At 38.7% G+C, this 23,020-nt stretch overlaps 1 protein-coding gene across 1 annotated transcript in view; it reads left to right on the top strand.

The window, feature by feature from the left end:
* The window catches only part of LOC126263364 (dynein axonemal heavy chain 10), a 1,742,213-nt gene that overhangs the window by 609,623 nt on the left and 1,109,570 nt on the right, over positions 1-23,020 (top strand). The window contains exon 20 of the mRNA XM_049960456.1: positions 13,977-14,144. Within this exon, the coding sequence (XP_049816413.1) occupies positions 13,977-14,144 (168 nt within the window). The remainder of the gene's footprint in view (positions 1-13,976; positions 14,145-23,020) is intronic.

The raw sequence follows: 23,020 nt of genomic DNA, 5'->3' as shown, positions 1-23,020 counted from the left end.
CTCCAAAGGTCTCTTTAATTTTCGTGTAGGCAGTATCTATCTTACCCCTCATGAGATAAGCCTCTACATCCTTACATTTGTCCTCTAGCCATCCCTGCTCAGCCATTTTGCACTTCCTGTCGATATCATTTTTGAGACATTTGTATTCCTTTTTGCCTGCTTCATTTACTGCATTTTTATATTTTCTCCTTTCATCAATTAAATTCAATGTTTCTTCTGTTACCCAAGGATTTCTATTAGCCCTCGTCTTTTTACCTACTTAATCGTCTGCTGCTTTTACTACTTCATCACTCAGAGCTACCCATTCTTCTTCTACTGTATTTCTTTCCCCCATTCCTGTCAATTGTTCCCTTATGCTCTCCCTGAAACTCTGTATAATCTCTGGTTTAGTTAGTTTATCCATGTCCCATCTCCTTAAATTCCCACCTTTTTGCAGTTTCTTCAATTTTGATCTACAGTTCATAACCAATAGATTGTGGTCAGAGTCCACATGTGCCCCTGGAAATGTCTTACAATTTAAAACCTGGTTCCTAAATCTCTGTCATACCATTATATAATCTAAGTGAAACCCTTTAGTATCTCCAGGGTTCTTCCATGTATACAACCTTCTTTCATGATTCTTGAACCAAGTGTTAGCTATGATTAAATTATGGAGTAGCAACTATCCTTTGTAATTATAAGATTATATTCACAGCACTGAATTTGGAAATGTGTTTGCTTTGTTAGTTCAAATGTTACATTAATATTTAATTTCTTGTGTTTTGTGTGTATTTTTGAATAGTGAATCTCTAACCCCGTCTCATACAGTCCTTAAGCCAATAATCCAACTACCAACCCTGGTTTTTGTCAGCAGAATAGCAGAGGCAATCAGTAATGATTAAGAATTTGCCCATCTCTCAGTCAGTAATGTGGCCTACATTACGACTTCTTAAGGTCCTGCATCTCAGAAATTATTAGCTTAAGGCCAGTTACATTATTTCTGACATTATAATTCTTTCCAACAATTGATAATTACCTGCAATACATGAAAAAATGGAGCAGTGTAGATCACAAACTAGTACAGCCTTTTCTCTCTATGTTTCTTATACACTTTTCTTCTGTAGCTAGTGAAACATATTGTTCCATTGCACTCACTTAACTGTTAATTATCAGGATGAATCTGGTAAAAATGCTTCAAAACCTGAAATACAGGTTAGCATGTTTATTATATGGTACAGGCAGTTGCCATGCCTGATTCTGGATTTCATGTGATCATGTATAGTCTTACCATGGGTCCACATTACTTAATTCAGCAAATGTTTGACTTTGATATCAAGTTGTCGACTTCTGAAGTGAACAGTGAACTTCAGTGTGAAATTTATCATACTCGCATATAGTTCTGAAAGAGATGGACTTCTCCAATGGACTGAGTGGGAAATTCCTACTACTGATAACTACTACTGATAACTAATTTGGTGGGGAGGACAGATGTCTGGGTTGGATAGGTTGGATATTAGGCTACTCAAGTATTTGTGATGCACAAATAGTTCACAACATGATTCTCTTTTGCGTTCCTCATTTATAAGTCTCATTGCTCATTTCTGCAACAGCAATATTCTTTTTAAGTGAATGTCAGCTGCACAGCTCCATAATTCAATGTGATAGTTAAAAAATGTGTCCATTGTTCCATAGTAAACTATTTCTAATGTTTGACTAGGAGCTATTTTCATCAGCTAACTAAGGAGATACTTTTACACGCACAAAATTACTGTGGTTTGTCCACTGTGGATTTTCATCCACATACACACCTAGGAATTTACAACCACCCATTTCTGTAGCCAAGGTATTACTTACATTGAACAATGGAAAATCCAGGATGGAATGTTACAATACCAGAGAAGGAAAGTTTCTACTCACCATATAGCGGAGATGCTGAGCCATGATAGGCACAACAAAAGGATTCACACAATTATAGCTTTTAGCCATTAAGGTCTTTGTCAGCAGTAGATACACATAAACACACACACTCACGCAAACGCGACTTGCACACATGTCTGCAGTCTCAGAGAGCTGAGCAGTGTGGTTCAGCTCTCTGAGACTGCAGACATGTGTGCAAGTTGTGTTTGCGTGAGTGTATGTTTGCGTGTGTTTGTGTGTGTCTACTGCTCACAAAGGCCTTAATGGCTGAAAGCTATAATTGTGTGCCTATCGTGACTCAGCATCTCCGCTATATGGTGAGTAGCATCTTTCCTTCTCTGTTATTGTTACTTTCATTGGTGTGATGAGAACTGCCAGTTTTAAATACCAGTAACTGAGATTTGCTGACATTCGTCTTGAGGAGACCCTTATCATTGAAGTATTTTTTGTTAATTCTTTTACAGCACTAGTAGCAAAAGATTCTAATTCTTTGTATTCTTTGCCATAGAATAAGAGTGAAGTGTCATCTGCATAGCTTATAATATGAGAGTTAAAAGGTTGTACACTGTGAATAGGGGCAGGGGAGGGGAGATAAAAAATGTAATATATATATTTGTAATATATATATTCTAAAACTGAACAAAAATTTTCTGCTTAAATAATTAAAAGGAAGATTTCAAAAGAATGATTGAAAAAAGTTGGAAGGTATGCATATCCTGAGTGAAATTTAACTGGCACTAATGTAAACAGACCTTCAATATTCAGGACATTTGTTCAAATTTAAATTTGTGTACTTCTTTTTCTTATTACCACTATTGTGAATAGAGCTCCGTGTGACAATACTGGTTCTGGATCACTCCTCTTCTGCTCACGAAAATTATTCTTGTCTGCTTCGATACTTTAGATGCAGGATTCTCGGCGCGTCAGGGAGAGATTAACAGATGGGAATCATCGCTGTGAATGAATGAATAAACTTTGCTGTCTTGATAACTTTCTTTACTACTTTGTACTGCACAATTAGAATACACACTTCTGAACAATAACAATGTGGCAGAACTTGTCACATGTCTACCCACTACCAATTTAGAGACAGACAGACAAATCTAAAGCAATTAAACAATTGAAGAGCATCTCTCTACCTCCTTTGTTTCTGTAGCATTGTTATCTATGGTACAAAATTATTATGAAAAAAAGAATGAGGGAGAAAAGAAAGAAATAATAATAATTATAATACAATACAAATTATGGATACAATATGACTGGAACATACCCACACAAAATCACAAATTTGCTATACATGGATGATCTAAAACTACTGGCAGCAACAAACCAACAACTCAACCAATTACTAAAGATAACAGAAGTATTCAGCAATGATATAAATATGGCTTTTGGAACAGACAAATGTAAGAAAAATAGCATTGTCAAGGGAAAACACACTAAACAAGAAGATTACATATTGGATAACCACAGCGACTGCACAGAAGCGATGGAAAAAACAGATGCCTATAAATATCTAGGATACAGACAAAAAATAGTAATAGATAATACAAACATTAAAGAAGAACTAAAAGAAAAATATAGACAAAGACTAACAAAAATACTGAAAACAGAATTGACAGCAAGAAACAAGACCAAAGCTATAAATACTTATGCTATACCAATATTGACCTACTCATTTGGAGTAGTGAAATGGAGTAACACAGACCTAGAAGCACTCAATACACTTACACGATCACAATGCCACAAATATAGAATACATCACATACATTCAGCAACAGAAAGATTCACATTAAGCAGAAAGGAGGAAGGGGATTTATCGACATAAAAAACCTACATTATGGACAGGTAGACAATTTAAGAAAATTCTTTCTAGAACGAGCATAAACTAGCAAAATACACAAAGCAATCACTCATATAAATACATTGGCTACACCACTGAAATTTCATAACCACTTCTACAACCCTTTAGATCACATAACATCAACAGATACGAAGAAAGTAAATTGGAAAAAGAAAACACTACATGGCAAGCACCCGTATCATCTAACACAGCCACACATCATTCAAGACGCATCCAACACATGGCTAAGAAAAGGCAATATATACAGTGAGACGGAAGGATTCATGATTGCAATACAGGATCAAACAATAAACACCAGATATTACAGCAAGCATATTATTAAAGATCCCAATACCACAACAGATAAATGAAGACTTTGCAAACAACAAATAGAAACAGTAGATCACATCACAAGCCGGTGTACAATACTAGCAAATACAGAATATCCCAGAAGACATGACAATGTAGCAAAAATAATACATCAACAGCTTGCCTTACAACATAAACTTATAAAACAACACATTCCCACATACAAGTATGCACCACAAAATGTACTGGAGAATGATGAATACAAATTATACTGGAACAGAACCATTATAACAGATAAAACAACACCACATAACAAACCTGACATCATACTCACCATTAAAAAGAAGAAATTAACACAACTAATCGAAATATCCATACCAAATACAACAAATATACAAAAGAAAACAGGAGAAAAAATTGAAAAATACATCCAACTGGCTGAGGAAGTCAAGGACATGTGGCATCAGGATGAAGTTGAGATTATACCAATTATACTATCAACTACAGGAGTCATACCACACAATATCCACCAGTAGATCAATGCAATACAGCTACATCCAAACTTATATATACAACTACAGAAATCCGTAATTATTGATACATGTTCAATTACCCGAAAGTTCCTAAATGCAATATAACATATACCGTACAGTTAAAAGGAAGTCACGCTTGATCAAGGTCCGCGTCGCTTTCCATTTTTAAGCAGACATAACGTCTGAGAAAAGAAAGAAATAATAATAATAATGTGTTACATTATAACTGTCATTAATATACATGAGGAAAGGAAATGGACCAAGGATTGAGCCCTGATGTACACCTTGTCCTGCTGTTTTGCTGGTGGTTTGAAAGTTTATAAATTTATTTCATCTAATCTGTTTGTCAGTTTAGTGCATTGGTTAGAATTCAACAGGTATGTTGCTATTGATACATGAATGGATCCCCCCTATAATATGATTTCAGTTGTTTTAGAAGTAACCTATGGTTTACTGTATCAAATACTTATGTCAGGTCAAAAAATATACCTGCAATTTGCATCCTCTGGTCCAGCAGGCAGCACACTTCATGGTAGAACTGTGTTACTATTGGGGTCATTCTTAGCACATTTCTAAAGCCATGCTGGTGATCTATAAGCAGTTAATGTTTTGTGAAAAAGGCAATAAGCTGGGGCAGGATTATACTTCTGAATATATTACTGAAGTTAGTAATTAATGATATTGGTCTACAGTTAGAGGCATCTTCCTTACTTCCCTTTTTATATACTGGTTTCAGGACACTAAATTTTAGAACAGTTGGATACAAGTTTTCTCTAATGCTGCAATTAGTCAGCTTATTAAGACGTTTTGAGATTTCTTTGAAGTACCCCACAGTATTTGCACTGGATATTCCATCCCCTCCAAATGATTTTTTTTCTTTACCTCCAGAAATTCCTGTACTGGGATCAGATGGACCTAAAGACAATTAAAAAAAAATTTAAGATTTTAAATGCTGATGTTCAGGAGACCTAGTACTTGCAACATCATACAATGTATAATGCGTATGTAGTAAAGGTATGTTGCTATTGATACATGAATGGAATTTCTGGTCAATCTTTACCATTATTTTTGGGGCTGGCCTAACTGCTGGGAAGGATTTGAAGGAATTCAGCTGAAGTTTAACGTTCCACATATGAAGTTTTTGAGACATACAGTCACAAGGTAGTTTATTTTTTGGGGCATTCAGCCTACAGAATTTTGGAACAATGTTGTGGTATTCAATATTACTTCCTTAAGCATAACCATCTGAAAAATAACTCTGCAACTGTTCAGTCCATATTCTACAATGCTTTAAAAACCCGTTAGTGAAAGCAGAACTTCATTTCATAATTTAATTTGCAGAACTATTCAGTGAGTTAACACAATGTTTTGAAAGCCCAACACCTTTGATTCACAAGTTGCAAACAGAAATAAAAAACATTATTCAAATCTTTTTGGCTTGTGTATTGAAGGTTTCTGCTATTGAGAGAAATTAAGAGTATTTCTGAAGTTCTTCATAATCAATTCTTTACATTGGATAATCTACTTCCTCTTGGATGACTAGCTGGTAGTGAGCAAGTAACTTAAGAGCTCAGTAAACTGGAAGAATGTGACAAGTTGTGGATTCTAAAGGGTGCCCAAAAACATTTTGTCACAACTTGCAAATATGAATGAAAGACATGCTTATCAAGTGCACCACTGAAAAGCTTTAGGCTTTTGGATGTGAAAGAAAGAATAACGAGCAGAATCTACAGTGACATTTTAAAGGTTGCAAAAATGACACTGTTTGATACCTGGCAATATTACATATTAGATGAGATGAGTGGCAGGTTCTACAATTTGAAAAAGATACTCAGCTTTAGGTAACAAAAATACTGACAGTTGCTGGCAGCAGAAGTTCTTAAAAAGAAGCTAATCATCCAAAGATTTAAAGTATCCAGATTTTTGAAAAAGTTTTAAGGCTCCTCTTACTTTGTCTTGTGCAAATGTAGACATAGAGAGAAAAAAATTCCATTTCAAAACACACATTATGAGAAGACAAAACAGTGATGCTTTGGGACAATACCCCATTTCTTTCTGTGCCCATTGACTCCAAGCTGATTAGGTATAGATGGCAATTACATGCAAATTATACTGCTTTTGCTAAACTGAAGAAAGCACTTAAAAACACCAACAATTTAAAGGAATCTAACGTGCCCCAGAGTGTGATTGAGGGTGCACAAACCATGAAAGCAGAAAAAGGAGTGGAAGAAAAGAAAGTGGAAACCATTCAGACAAGTCTTAAGAAAAGAAAACATTGTATGGTTATGGTTACTCCATTTTTTTCTAAGATTCCTGAGAAACAGTAATCCAAAAATATTTTGTTGATCCCCCCCCCCCCCCCCCCCCCTAAGATTCCTGAGAAACAGTAATCCAAAAATATTTTGTTGATCCCCCCCCCCCCCTCACACACACACACACACACACACACACACACACACACACACACACACACACATATATATATATATATATATATATATATATATATATATATATATATATATATATATATATATATAACAGAGGGAAACATTCCACGTGTTGTGACAGGATACTTTCCGGGACTGGACCAGACTCTGAATGTGGCTCTCCAGCAGGGATACGACTTCCTCAAATCCTGCCCTGAAATGAGATCCATCCTTCATGAAATCCTCCCCACTCCGCCAAGAGTGTCTTTCCGCCGTCCACCTAACCTTCGTAACCTGTTAGTTCATCCCTATGAAATCCCCAAACCACCTTCCCTACCCTCTGGCTCCTATCCTTGTAACCACCCCCGGTGCAAAACCTGTCCCATGCACCCTCCCACCACCACCTACTCCAGTCCTGTAACCCGGAAGGTGTACACGATCAAAGGCAGAGCCACGTGTGAAAGCACCCACGTGATTTACCAACTGACCTGCCTACACTGTGATGCATTCTATGTGGGAATGACCAGCAACAAACTGTCCATTCGCATGAATGGACACAGGCAGACAGTGTTTGTTGGTAATGAGGATCACCCTGTGGCTAAACATGCCTTGGTGCACAGCCAGCACATCTTGGCACAGTGTTACACCGTCCGGGTTATCTGGATACTTCCCACCAACACCAACCTATCCGAACTCCGGAGATGGGAACTTGCCCTTCAGTATATCCTCTCTTCTCGTTATCCGCCAGGCCTCAATCTCCGCTAATTTCAAGTTGCCGCCACTCATACCTCACCTGTCTCTCAGCAACTTCTTTGCCTCTACTCTTCCACCTCGACTGACATCTCTGCCCAAACTCTTTGTCTTTAAATATGTCTGCTTGTGTCTGTATGTGTGGATGGATATGTGTGTGTGTGCGAGTGTATACCTGTCCTTTTTTCCCCCTAAGGTAAGTCTTTCCGCTCCCGGGATTGGAATGACTCCTTACCCTCTCCCTTAAAACCCACATCCTTTCGTCTTTCCCTCTCCTTCCCTCTTTCCTGATGAGGCAACAGTTTGTTGCGAAAGCTTGAATTTTGTGTGTATATTTGTGTTTGTTTGTGTGTCTATCGACCTGCCAGCGCTTTGGTTTGGTAAGTCTCATCATCTTATATATATATTTTTTTTTTCCAGGACAACTCAGATGCACATGACTACTGTTTCTGGCCACTGATACAAGACCCTTACTTTCCTCAGGGATATCAGGAAAATAATTAATTCTCTTAAAGGGCAAAGTTCTTGTGGAGTTTAGAACATTTCAAGCAAAATATTAAAAGTGTGTTCTTCTCTTATAGCTACTGTAATCAGCCACAATATTGTGCTTTATTTTTACAAGATATCTTTGCAGCCAGTCTGAAATATGCTGTTGTTAGACTACTAATTAAGAAAGGTAGTAGGAGAGATAACTCTTGTCCTATTTTACTATTAACCTTCTTTTCTAAAGTATGGAAAAAGATTGTTTAAGCGTATCTGCAAATATAAGATACTGAGTTTGTCACAGTTTCAGTTCCAGAAGGGCTCTGCCACTGAACATGCCATCTATCATTTCACTGAGAATATATTAAAATATATGAATAGCAATATTTCACCTCCTAGATTTTTTGTGATTTATTTAAGGCATTTGAGTGTGCAAATCACAACATTATTTTGGAGCTTATTGTGTTTGAAGTACTATGACTATGTGTTTCATGTAATGTTTACCTGATAATAAGTAAAGAGTCATGTTAGATAGTGTGCAACCCTGATGATGTATCTTCTTATTACTGGTGTTCCACATGTTTCAGTTCTGGGACCACTGTTGTTTTCGTTATATTTAAATGACCTCCAGTCTTACACTTCTAAAGTGCAGAATAGTGCTCTTCACTGATGATGCAAGCATCAAATCATGTCCAACAGTCCTAAACAACGGAAGGTGCAATTAATGAAATATTAAAAAGTATTGTTGCTGTTATTCATGTTTGTGCACTACTGGACCATGTGATGTACTACAAGGAGCATTTTTAACATGTTATTTAAACTTTTGTGTCATAACACTTTCATACTCTCAGAACGAGCTCTTTTCTGGTTATCAGACTAAGTTGTTCTGGTCTTCTCGAGCTTTCCTTCCTTGCTAACTGTCCAGTTATTAATTTTCTACATATCAAGTTGTGTTATTCCCATGTCCTTTGGGTCTTCTTTTACAATGACATTCCATTTTATTGTTTCAATTTTTATTTTCTACATCTACATTCATACTCTGCAAGCCACCCAACGGTGTGTGGCGGAGGGCACTTTACGTGCCACTGTCATTACCTCCCTTTCCTGTTCCAGTCGCTAATGGTTTGCGGGAAGAACGACTGTCTGAAAGCCTCCGTGCGCGCTCTAATCTCTCTAATTTTACATTCGTGATCTCCTCGGGAGGTATAAGTAGGGGGAAGCAATATACTCGATACCTCATCCAGAAACGCACCCTCTCGAAACCTGGCGAGCAAGCTACACCGCGATGCAGAGCGCCTCTCTTGCAGAGTCTGCCACTTGAGTTTATTAAACATCTCCGTAACGCTATCACGGTTACCAAATAACCCTGTGACGAAACGCGCCGCTCTTCTTTGGATCTTCTCTATCTCCTCCGTCAACCCGATCTGGTACGGATCCCACACTGATGAGCAATACTCAAGTATAGGTCGAACGAGTGTTTTGTAAGCCACCTCCTTTGTTGCTGGACTACATTTTCTAAGGACTCTCCCAATGAATCTCAACCTGGTACCCGCCTTACCAACAATTAATTTTATATGATCATTCCACTTCAAATCGTTCCGCACGCATACTCCCAGATATTTTACAGAAGTAACTGCTACCAGTGTTTGTTCCGCTATCATATAATCATACAATAAAGGATCCTTCTTTCTATGTATTCGCAATACATTACATTTGTCTATGTTAAGGGACAGTTGCCACTCCCTGCACCAAGTGCCTATCCGCTGCAGATCTTCCTGCATTTCGCTACAATTTTCTAATGCTGCAACTTCTCTGTATACTACAGCATCATCCGCGAAAAGCCGCATGGAACTTCCGACACTATCTACTAGGTCATTTATATATATTGTGAAAAGCAATGGTCCCATAACACTCCCCTGTGGCACGCCAGAGGTTACCTTAACGTCTGTAGACGTCTCTCCATTGATAACAACATGCTGTGTTCTGTTTGTTAAAAAATCTTCAATCCAGCCACACAGCTGGTCTGATATTCCGTAGGCTCTTACTTTGTTTATCAGGCGACAGTGCGGAACTGTATCGAACGCCTTCCGGAATTCAAGGAAAATGGCATCTACCTGGGAGCCTGTATCTAATATTTTCTGGGTCTCATGAACAAATAACGCGAGTTGGGTCTCACACGATCGCTGTTTCCGGAATCCATGTTGATTCCTACATAGTAGATTCTGGGTTTCCAAAAACGACATGATACTCGAGCAAAAAACATGTTCTAAAATTCTACAACAGATCGACGTCAGAGATATAGGTCTATAGTTTTGTGCATCTGCTCGACGACCCTTCTTGAAGACTGGGACTACCTGTGCTCTTTTCCAATCATTTGGAACCCTCCGTTCCTCTAGAGACTTGCGGTACACGGCTGTTAGAAGGGGGGCAAGTTCTTTCGCGTACTCTGTGTAGAATCGAATTGGTATGCCGTCAGGTCCAGTGGACTTTCCTCTGTTGAGTGATTCCAGTTGCTTTTCTATTCCTTGGACACTTATTTCGATGTCAGCCATTTTTTCGTTTGTGCGAGGATTTAGAGAAGGAACTGCATTGCGGTCTTCCTCTGTGAAACAGCTTTGGAAAAAGGTGTTTAGTATTTCAGCTTTACGCGTGTCATCCTCTGTTTCAATGCCATCATCATCCAGGAGTGTCTGGATATGCTGTTTCGAGCCACTTACTGATTTAACGTAAGACCAGAACTTCCTAGGATTTTCTGTCAAGTCTGTACATAGAATTTTACTTTCGAATTCACTGAACGCTTCTCGCATAGCCCTCCTTACGCTAACTTTGACATCGCTTAGCTTCTGTTTGTCTGAGAGGTTTTGGCTGCATTTAAACTTAGAGTGAAGCTCTCTTTGCTTTCGCAGTAGTTTCCTAACTTTGTTGTTGTACCACGGTGGGTTTTTCCCGTCCCTCACAGTTTTACTCGGCACATACCTGTCTAAAACGCATTTTACGATTGCCTTGAACTTTTTCCATAAACACTCAACATTGTCAGTGTCGGAACAGAAATTTTCGTTTTGATCTGTTAGGTAGTCTGAAATCTGCCTTCTATTACTCTTGCTAAACAGATAAACCTTCCTCCCTTTTTTTATATTCCTATTAACTTCCATATTCAGGGATGCTACAACGGCCTTATGATCACTGATTCCGTGTTCTGCACTTACAGAGTCGAAAAGTTCGGGTCTGTTTGTTACCAGTAGATCCAAGATGTTATCTCCACGAGTCGGTTCTCTGTTTAATTGCTCGAGGTAATTTTCGGATAGTGCACTCAGTATAATGTCACTCGATGCTCTGTCCCTACCACCCGTCCTAAACATCTGAGTGTCCCAGTCTATATCTGGTAAATTGAAATCTCCACCTAAGACTATAACATGCTGAGGAAATTTATGCGAAATGTATTCCAAATTTTCTCTCAGTTGTTCTGCCACTAACGCTGCTGAGTCGGGAGGTCGGTAAAAGGAGCCAATTATTAACCCAGCCCGGTTGTTGAGTGTAACCTCCACCCATAATAATTCACAGGAACTATCCACTTCTACTTCACTACAGGATAAACTACTACTAACAGCGACAAACACTCCACCACCGGTTGCATGCAATCTATCCTTCCTAAACACCGTCTGTACCTCTGTAAAAATTTCGGCAGAATTTATCTCTGGCTTAAGCCAGCTCTCTGTACCTATAATGATTTCAGCTTCGGTGCTTTCTATCAGCGCTTGAAGTTCAGGTACTTTACCAACGCAGCTTCGACAGTTTACAATTACAATACCGATTGCTGCTTGGTCCCCGCATGTCCTGACTTTGCTCCGCACCCTTTGAGGCTGCTGCCCTTTCTGTACTTGCCCGAGGCCATCTAACCTAAAAAAGTTCCATAGAATTTCACAGTTTGTGTAGTTGATCTGGTTGGTTCCATTCTTTTAATATGCCCATACAATTTTAACCCATGTTTTTTCATATCGAAGGTATTACTGATTGGTTCTTTATCACTTTACCTTGGAAAAATTGTGGTTCATTCAGTTTTGTTCAGATCAGGATATATCATCAAAGTAATACAGAATGGGGAAAAGACGTAAGTATGTGCCATATCCAGAAAGTAAGTTTCCCGATGTTGTTTCTTTTAAATTTGATGTATTTAGCCAGCAAAATTGCACAAATGCAATAGATCTATGAAATGACAATCAAATGATGGCCAGACAGGTCCCACCTGGTGCTAGTACTGTGGCAGCAGTGCCCCAAAATGGCATCTCTTATTCGTTCTCCCCTTGCATGTGAGGTTCAGTCAGTGATAAGGTTCTTTAATGCACAAAACATAGTGCCCGTTGAAATTCATTATTATCTCTGTCAGGTCAATGGTCAGAATGTCATGAACAAACAGATGGTGCATCACTCGTGTAGGATTTTTTTTTTAAGGTTGTCAAAGTGTGCACGATGAAGAGCATAGTGAGCAACCACCCCTCATCAATGACCACCTGGTTGAGATGGTGCAGCAGTGCATCCTGGGGAACCATCACTTCACGATTATGGAGCTCAGCAGCCATTTTCTGTAGACATCATAATCCCTGTTGCATGAAATTGTCACTAAGCACCTGCTGTTCAAGAAATTTTGTGCCAGGTGATTGCTAAAAAGCCTGACACTCAAGCACAAAATGAAACACTATGGAGCAGCACTGACATTTCTGCAGAGATATCATGATGAAAGTGACAAGTTCCTTGACAGGATCATCATGGGCAATGAGACATGGATTTCTCACTTGACCCTGGAAAGCAAGCAGCAGTCAATATACTGGCATCACAGTGGATCTCTCGTCATGATGCAATTCAGACAGACTGTGCAAAAAGTGATGTGCACAGTGTACTGGGATGGTAAGGGATTCTTTCCATTGACTTCCTGCCCAGAAGTGAAACAGTGAACACTGATCATTACCGTGAAGCATTGCGGAAACTGTGATGTATCATTCAGAACAAGAGGTGTGGAATACTTACTGCAAGTCTTGTGCTACTCCATGGCAGTGGTCATCCCCATACAGCTCAGTACACAGCAGATGTTTTTGCAGAAGTTTTGCTGGGAGCTGCTTGGTAATCCAGCATACAGTCCTGATCTTTCTCTCAGTGATTTCTGTCTTTTCATGCACCTCAAGAAATTTCTGTCCTCCAGCCAGTGTTTTGACAACAATGAAGAGCTGAAGATGACTGTCACACACTGGTTCCTTTCACAGGTGGCAGATTTCTATGACACAGGAATACAAAAGTTGATCCCACGATATCACAAGTGACTCAATACTTTTGGTGACGATGTTGAAAATAGCTCAAACATTCTTATGCCTGTTGGCAGTAAAGTTTTTAATGTAAGTATGTTGTATTTGTTTTAAAAAATATGGAAATTTACTTTCTTGGTTAACCTTGTAAAACTGATGTTCAAAATTCCTGTATGTGCATACTGATCAAAACTTGACTTGGAAATCAGTGGTTATAGAGCTTCTGTTTGCTGTTAATAGTGTTTCCATTTGATTGTACAGCATTGTCACTGGTTGTCAGAAAGTATTCAGCTTTGATGTGTTTTGTTTATTTTTCATACATGGAGTGTATGAAATTATTTACTTGTACCTATGATGATGTGACATGTTAATGTGTTCTATGATTTAATAATTATTCTCATGGAAATGGAATTTAATTGCTGCAATGATTTTTTTAAAGGTGGCGAAAATTCAGAAAACTTTGGATGTTTGATAAGACTCTAACAAATGAAAGGTTTGCTGCCAACAACCCTACATTACTTGCGTATGATGAAAAATTTGGATATTATACTCGTGTCATAAATGAAATTCAAGATATTCAGCCATATGTAGATATTAAAAGTATGAGGTAAGTTTAGAGCACATTCTTCTCCATATAATGAAAATGGTATGTAACACATGCTCAGTAGTAAGCCATATCGTCTGTGGTTGTGGTAGCTGAATCACTCATTCACTTATTAAAGCATTGATACTGCATTTAAAATTTGTGGCATATGTTAAAACTTGTATTCAGAAATGTTGATTAGTGTAAGTACAGTATGCTGAATTAAAGTTCCATATTTTAAGAGAAGCACAATGGAACATCAATAAATATTATCCATAGCTTTTGTTATGCAATGCAGAGTATGATAATCATTCTTAGATGAGTTAAGAGAGGTGGAGTTTATGATCTCCAGAAGGTGGTGTAGAGTTTTACATTGATGTTATAGTTTGTTAATACTTTGCTTCCAACTAACAGAGATAGATTACATTAGTGAACTGCATAACATGTTGTGTAGGAGATTATTAGTTCTCATAATGTAAACCAAAGCTTAAAAATATGAATGGTAACCAAAAGGTTTTTCAGTGTGGTATGGCTTAATTCAAAGGAAACCAAAGTACATCAGAGAAGAAAGTAATCAGCAGTCCTTTCAACACTCCACAGTGTCTTTGGAATCAAAATTGAATTAATGTTCTGAGATTATATCTGAGATTATACTGATCAGCCAGAACATTACGACCACTGACCTGTCATTGATAGAAACCCATCCAGAGAATAGCAGTGTCACCTGATGAGGAATGACTGCTCATCAGACACACATACAGTGCACATAGTATCAGTGAGCATGCTCTCCATGTGAAGAACGGGGAATGTGTATGATCTATCTAAGTTTGACCAAGGGCAGAATGTGATGCCTAAGAGGCTCGGCACAAGCATTTCAGAAGCTGCACAACTTGTCAGTTGTTGGAGGAGCTGTGGTGACTGTCTTCAACACATGGCGAAATAAAGGTGAAACCACATCCAGACATCATGGGGTTGGGTGGCAACCCCTCAATACAGATGTCAGATGTTGTAGGCTTGGCAGACTGTCAAAACAGGACAGGTGGCAAACTATGGTGGAACTAACATTAGACTTTATTGCTGAGCAGAGTACAAGTGTGCCTGAATATACAATGTACTGAGCACTCCTAATGATGGGCCTCCACAACTGATGACCCAAGCATGTGCCAATGTTAACAACATGCCATCGGAAACTACGACTGAAATGGGCACGTGTGTCAGCATTGGATCTTGGCATAGTGGCAGAGTGTTGCATGGTCTGATGAATGCTGATACCTCCTTCATCATGCTGATGGGAGAGCATGAATCAGTCATCTTCCAGGGGGACAGCTGCTTGAAATCTGTACTGTTGGATGGAGACAAGTTGGTGGTGCCTCCAATATGCTTTGGGGTACATTCACAAAGGTATCTATGGGTCCAGTGGAGCTCATGCAAGGCATGAGGACAGCCAAGGAGTATCGTACATTGGTTAAAGGTCGTGTACGCCCCTTTGTGACAGTCATGTGTCCTGATGGCAGTGGCAGTTTTAAACAAGATGATGTGCCATGTCACAAGGCCAGGAGTATGATGGGGTTGTTTGAAGAACACAACTCGTGGGGATCTGAATCCGATTGAACCTATCTGGGATGTCCTCAGAGCTCATCATTCCCCTTCCCCGGAATTTATGGAAATTAGGTGACCTGTTTGTGCAGATGTGGTGCCAACTACATCCATCAACCTACCAAGGCCTCATTGCTTCCATGCCATGATGCATCACCATTGTTACCAAAGCCAAAGGCAGACATACCAGCTATTATGTAAGTGGTCATAATGTTCTAGTTGATTGGTGTATACCTTATATGAAAAGTGAAAATTGTGTGCTCTTTTGGAGATCATATACAGAGTTATGAAGTAATGAGAGGAAGTTAGTTGCAAGTTACGGCTTTCATTTTCCTCCAACTGCTTCTGTTAATGCTCAAGGTCTATAATCTATTAGGTGAAGTCAGTGGTTTGAGTGAGTTGGTAACATAAGTGTGTAATGTACTTCTCTAGAATAAAAAGTCTTAAAATACTCATACATAAGGTTGAATTATTGCAACTACTGAGTCTATGTGCATTTCCAATGAAAAATAAGTATATACTTCAAGTCCTAATTGAACCCACAGTTTTAACTTCTCTTGAATGGCCAACACAGTGTGTACTTAATGAGCAGTATAGCTCAATATTTGTAACAACACTGATTTTGTGGAGAACCCCTAACTCCTTGTAATAAATGACTAGTTGAAGCTTTGAGTTGATCCACGAGGCATGCATGAAGAGCAAAATTTGTACTATACTGGCCACAAAAAGTACTTTTTTGGGCACACAGTTTTAACTTCCAATGTGTGTTGCATAGAAGTACAATTACATTCATGGGATTGTTTATTGTAACATATAATCATGAGTTTTCAGTCACTTGAAATGTCATTGCCCATGATCATTTTTATGACCATGTCCTCATACTAGAAAATTGCATCTGTGTGGCAAACCCACGTGAGTGGCATTTATTCTCCAACACTCACCTTACAAGCAGTGCAGAAACGTGGCCAGCAGCCTCCTCACTCACCATTGTGAGGACAAGCACTCACTGAATGTGAGGTAATAGACAAGTTTCCAAGCCATGTGGCTAAGGAAATATGGACACACTACAGCTTGATCACAACATAGCAGTACTAATGGGCCCAGTAAGTGTTGGAAATCATTTTAAATCAGAATTTCTGTTAACTGTCAATTTTCCATGTTTACTCTAGAGATAGTGCATTCTGAATAACTCAGATCTACCAGGTGTTACCATAGTGACTGAGTATACTATGTATAATGAAAATTAGAGAATTTATATTATATATTATAGAATTATAGAATTTTGCACAGAGCATAACTTAATCATAGCTAACACTTGGTTCAAGAATCATAAAAGAAGGTTGTATACCTGGAAGAATCCTGGAGATACTAAAAGGTATCAGATAGATTATATAATGGTAAGACAGAGATTTAGGAACCAGGTTTTAAATTGTAAGACATTTCCAGGGGCAGATGTGGATTCTGACCACAATCTATTGGTTACGACCTGCAGATTGAAACTGAAGAAACTGCAAAAAGGTGGGAATTTAAGAAGATGGGACCTGGATAAACTGAAAGAACCAGAGGTTGTAGAGAGTTTCAGGGAGAGCATAAGGGAACAATTGACAGGAATGGGGGAAAGAAATACAGTAGAAGAAGAATGGGTAGCTCTGAGGGATGAAGTAGTGAAGGCAGCAGAGGATCAAGTAGGTAAAAAGACGAGGGCTAATAGAAATCCTTGGGTAACAGAAGAAATATTGAATTTAATTGATGAAAGGAGAAAATATAAAAATGCAGTAAATGAAGCAGGCAAAAAGGAATACAAACGTCTCAAAAATGAGATCGACAGGAAGTGCAAAATGGCTAAGCAGGGATGGCTAGAGGACAAATGTAAGGATGTAGAGGCTTGTCTCACTAGGGGTAAGATAGATACTGCCTACAGGAAAATTAAAGAGACCTTTGGAGAGAAGAGAACCACTTGTATGAATATCAAGAGCTCAGATGGCAACCCAGTTCTAAGCAAAGAAGGGAAGGCAGAAAGGTGGAAGGAGTATATAGAGGGTTTATACAAGGGCGATGTACTTGAGGACAATATTATGGAAATGGAAGAGGATGTAGATGAAGATGAAATGGGAGATAAGATACTGCGTGAAGATTTTGACAGAGCACTGAAAGACCTGAGTCGAAACAAGGCCCCGGGAGTAGACAACATTCCATTAGAACTACTGATGGCCTTGGGAGAGCCAGTCATGACAAAACTCTACCATCTGGTGAGCAAGATGTATGAGACAGGCGAAATACCCACAGACTTCAAGAAGAATATAATAATTCCAATCCCAAAGAAAGCAGGTGTTGACAGATGCGAAAATTACGGAACTGTAAGTTTAATAAGTCACAGCTGCAAAATACTAACGCGAATTGTTTACAGATGAATGGAAAAACTGGTAGAAGCGGACCTCGGGGAAGATCAATTTGGATTCCGTAGAAATGTTGGAACACGTGAGGCAATACTAACCTTACGACTTACCTTAGAAGAAAGATTAAGAAAAGGCAAAGCTACGTTTCTAGCATTTGTAGACTTAGAGAAAGCTTTTGACAACGTTAACTGCAATACTCTCTTTCAAATTCTGAAGGTGGCAGGGGTAAAATACAGGGAGTGAAAGGCTATTTACAATTTGTACAGAAACCAGATGGCAGTTATAAGAGTCGAGGGGCATGAAAGGGAAGCAGTGGTTGGGAAAGGAATGAGACAGGGTTGTAGCCTCTCCCCGATGTTATTCAATCTGTATATTGAGCAAGCAGTAAAGGAAACAAAAGAAAAATTCGGAGTGGGTATTAAAATTCATGGAGAAGAAGTAAAAACTTTGAGGTTCGCCGATGACATTGTAATTCTGTCAGAAACAGCAAAGGACTTGGAAGAGCAGTTGAACGGAATGGACAGTGTCTTGAAAGGAGTGTATAAGACGAACATCAACAAAAGCAAAACGAGGATAATGGAATGTAGTCGAATTAAGTCGGGTGATGCTGAGTTAGGAAATGAGACACTTAAAGTAGTAAAGGAGTTTTGGTATTTGGGGAGCAAAATAACTGATGATGGTTGAAGTAGAGAGGATATAAAATGTAGACTGGCAATGGCAAGGAAATCGTTTCTGAAGAAGAGAAATTTGTTAACATTGAGTATAGATTTAAGTGTCAGGAAGTCGTTTCTGAAAGTATTTGTATGGAGTGTAGCCATGTATGGAAGTGAAACATGGACGCTAACCAGTTTGGACAAGAAGAGAATAGAAGCTTTCGAAATGTGGTGCTACAGAAGAATGCTGAAGATAAGGTGGGTAGATCACGTAACTAATGAGGAGGTATTGAATAGGATTGGGGAGAAGAGAAGTTTGTGGCACAACTTGACTAGAAGAAGGGATCGGTTGGTAGGACATGTTTTGAGGCATCAAGGGATCACAAATTTAGCATTGGAGGGTAGCGTGGAGGGTAAATATCGTAGAGGGAGACCAAGAGATGAATACACTAAGCAGATTCAGAAGGATGTAGGTTGCAGTAGGTAGTGGGAGATGAAGAAGCTTGCACAGGATAGAGTAGCATGGAGAGCTGCATCAAACCAGTCTCCGAACTGAAGACCACAACAACAACAATGAAAATTAAACTGATAATCAAATATTAATGTAATTGAAGGTCACTGATATAGCTGTGGAGCTATAAATTTGTGTTCATGAATGTTGTTGTTGTTGTTGGGGTCTTCAGTCCTGAGACTGGTTTGATGCAGCTCTCCATGCTACTCTATCCTGTGCAAGCTGCTTCATCTTCCAGTACTTACTGCAACCCACATCCTTCTGAATCTGCTTAGTGTATTCATCCCTTGGTCTCCCGCTACGATTTTTACCCTCCACGCTGTTCTCCAATGCTAAATTTGTGATCCCTTGATACCTCAGATCATGTCCTACCAACCGGTCCCTTCCTCTTGTCAAGTTGTGCCACAAACTCCTCTTCTCCCCAATTCTATTCAGTACCTCCTCATTAGTTATGTGATCTACCCATCTAATCTTCAGCAGTCTTCTGTAGCACCACATTTCGAAAGCTTCAATTCTCTTCTTGTCCAAACTATTTATCGTCCATGTTTCACTCCCATAAATGGCTACACTCCATACAAATACTTGCAGAAACGACTTCCTGACACTTAAATCTATACTCGATGTTAACAAATTTCTTTCTTCAGAACCGCTTTCCTTGCCATTGCCAGTCTACATTTTATATCCTCTCTACTTCAACCATCATCAGTTATTTTTCTCCCCAAATAGCAAAACTCCTTTACTACTTTAAGTGTCTCATTTCCTAATTTAATTCCCTCAGCATCACCCGACTTAATTTGACTACATTCCATTATCCTTGTTAATGAATAGCGGATGAAATAGTGGTTGCATTCAGTCTGGAGCTAAATTTTACTGACAATGAACATATTTTGGACAGAGCATTTAAAAAGATTGACAAATGAGGAATGTGAGAGGTGACTATAATTGTCAGTTTTGTTTATAATTAACAAGAAATTTCAACCAGATACACGGTGGTCTCTCATGAATAATTTGAGCAAATGAAGTAATAGGACCCGAAATTGCACAGACCAGAAAGAGAAAAAAAGAAATGCAAAGCATAGTGGTAAGGGAAGCACATCTTACACATGGACACTGCAGTTCACAGACTACGTGCAGCTGAAAATGATTGGATGACATTCACATGACCATGAACAGTGCTCATGTGGCTGTGACATTTGGTGACACAGCAGTGGTATTTTTGGCAATTTCTGCCAAGCTATGCAAAGTTTATTCATGCTTTCTCTTGCAGACTGCACCTTCATGAACCACATTCCTGCATTATCTTGTACGTTTTCTCCTGCAATGTTCTGTTGTAACAAATCTTGTAACACGTGCATTTAACATTCTACTTTATCTAAAAACAAAGATGATGTGACTTACCGAACGAAAGTGCTGGCAGGTCAATAGACACACAAACAAACACAAACATACACACGAAATTCAAGCTTTCGCAACAAACTGTTGCTTCATCAGGAAAGAGGGAAGGAGAGGGAAAGACAAAAGGATGTGGGTTTTAAGGAAGAGGGTAAGGAGTCATTCCAGTCCTGGGAGCGGAAAGACTTACCTTGGGGGAAAAAAGGACAGGTATACACTCGCGCGCGCACACACACACACATATCCATCCGCACATACCCAGACACAAGCAGACGTGTGTGTGCGAGTGTATACCTGTCCTTTTTTCCCCCAAGGTAAGTCTTCCCACTCCGGGGATTGGAATGACTCCTTACCCTCTTCCTTAAAACCCACATCCTTTTGTCTTTCCCTCTCCTTCCCTCTTTCCTGATGAAGCAACAGTTTGTTGCAAAAACTTGAATTTCGTGTGTATGTTTGTGTTTGTTTGTGTGTCTATCGACCTGCCAGCACTTTCGTTCGGTAAGTCACATCATCTTTGTTTTTAGATATATTTTTCCCACGTGGAATGTTTCCCTCTATTATATTCGTAACATTCTACTTTCATTGAAAATAAAGTACCTGGAAGGCAGTTTCAGTAAGATTTCCCATACATAAGAACCAAATCACTACTATTTCGTTTGGTGCAATTTAATTGATTATTGATGGATATGCAGGGATTTGACAGTCTTCCGTGTCAGAATGCCACAGTTTGCAAAGCTTCCACACCACAGGACAGTAAGTGATGTAATTTTGGCAGTCCCACCTAGAGGGCATGATGTGTGCTATGTGTTGAAGGTTTGTGTCGTCCATGTCCTCAGAATACATTCAAAAATTAGAAAATAATGCTTTACGGAATTTTGATAGGCCATGTGAAGGTGGAAAGAGGGTTAATAGCAGGTTACCCCATAGAGGAAGGAAGGAAGGAAAGAAAAACTTTGATCAGGGATATTGAGACTGATGAAAGAAAGAATATAGACAGGAAAGACAGTCTCCCAATCACAGCTCACACCCCATGCACCCTTCTGTCAAATGGAAAGATCAGTGAGCCCTAGAAATTAATCTTCAGCCATCCTACCTAATGGCTATTGCTCACCTTCACCTTCTTGATAGGTTGGTCCAATACCATTGTGTTTTAAGACTAAGATTCTTACATCCTTCCAATTGTAATTACTCCTTAGCACCTAGTTGTGATTGTGAGATATGCGTGGCTCATTTGCTGTTTCAAGTACCGAAGGTCGCCATTCTCAGGTGAGAATACTGTTTACTAAATCTCACCAGAATCGATTTCTGCCATGAACAGTGCCCCTTTTCTACACTACAGAGAATCAAAGCACCTGTAATAGAAATTATTGCTGCTTCACCATAACACAAAATGGAGGTACAGTACCCCAGTGGTGAAAGCTGGAAGGAATGATGAATCACTAACGAGTATGTGCTTCTGCCAGTCAAGTAATTTATAAAATAGTTCAATGTAGAATAACATTCCATTAAAAATTTTTTATTAGTCTCTCAATCATTCCATCTAATGAATCTTTTTACCATATCTATGCTACAGAAAGCTTATATTATAAACATTTGTTCTATGTTATTTTATATTTTATTACTTCCCGAACTTGGGATTTTGATGCTCATTTCATCTCCCCATAACTTTTGGTGTTTTCTGTCATTCATCCCTCACAGTCCCTTTTATCATTTCTGGATATCATTCTAACTTATTCATTCACACTAACAATGAAAAGTTACAAGTTTTTATTCCAAAGAAATGAGTATTTTCCACATCATTAATCTTTGAGAACAAGCATCACAGAATAGTATCATAGTAAAATAAACTGCTTAGTCTTCATTAACACAGTAACGGAATGACATAGATAGTATAGTATTGGCAGATTTGGATGGTTATATGTATATGTCGAAGAATTTCTTTAACTCAGCAGTCATTAGTTTAGATTTTTCATGTGCTTTCATCAAAAATAAATCCCCAATTTTCTCTTATTTCTTTTTCACCCTACTATTGTGTCTTATTTTTTTCCAGGTTCCCCGTGCTTTTTCATTACCTTTTTCACTATAGCATCATTTTCCAGTGCAGAAATAAATGTAAATTGTGGAAGTTAAGCTTTTTTTTTAATTGAATATATGACGAGAGTCTACTGGTGGAGTACTGCAAGCTGTTAATGACAAAAACTGGGAACATGCTCAATCCAAGTAGGATGGTTATGGCTACAGTACACTGAACACAGCTTGTGAATATCTCTCATGTATTTTGCTGGAGGTTTAGTAGATGGTGATCTGCTGAAATCAAAATGTGCTTTATGGCTGCTCTCTTGATAAAGGATT

Source organism: Schistocerca nitens, chromosome 6 (assembly GCF_023898315.1).
Source record: "Schistocerca nitens isolate TAMUIC-IGC-003100 chromosome 6, iqSchNite1.1, whole genome shotgun sequence".
Classification (NCBI taxonomy): Eukaryota; Metazoa; Arthropoda; class Insecta; order Orthoptera; family Acrididae; genus Schistocerca; species Schistocerca nitens.
Note: the sequence above shows the minus strand (reverse complement) of the source record. Positions and strands in the feature narration are given on the sequence as shown.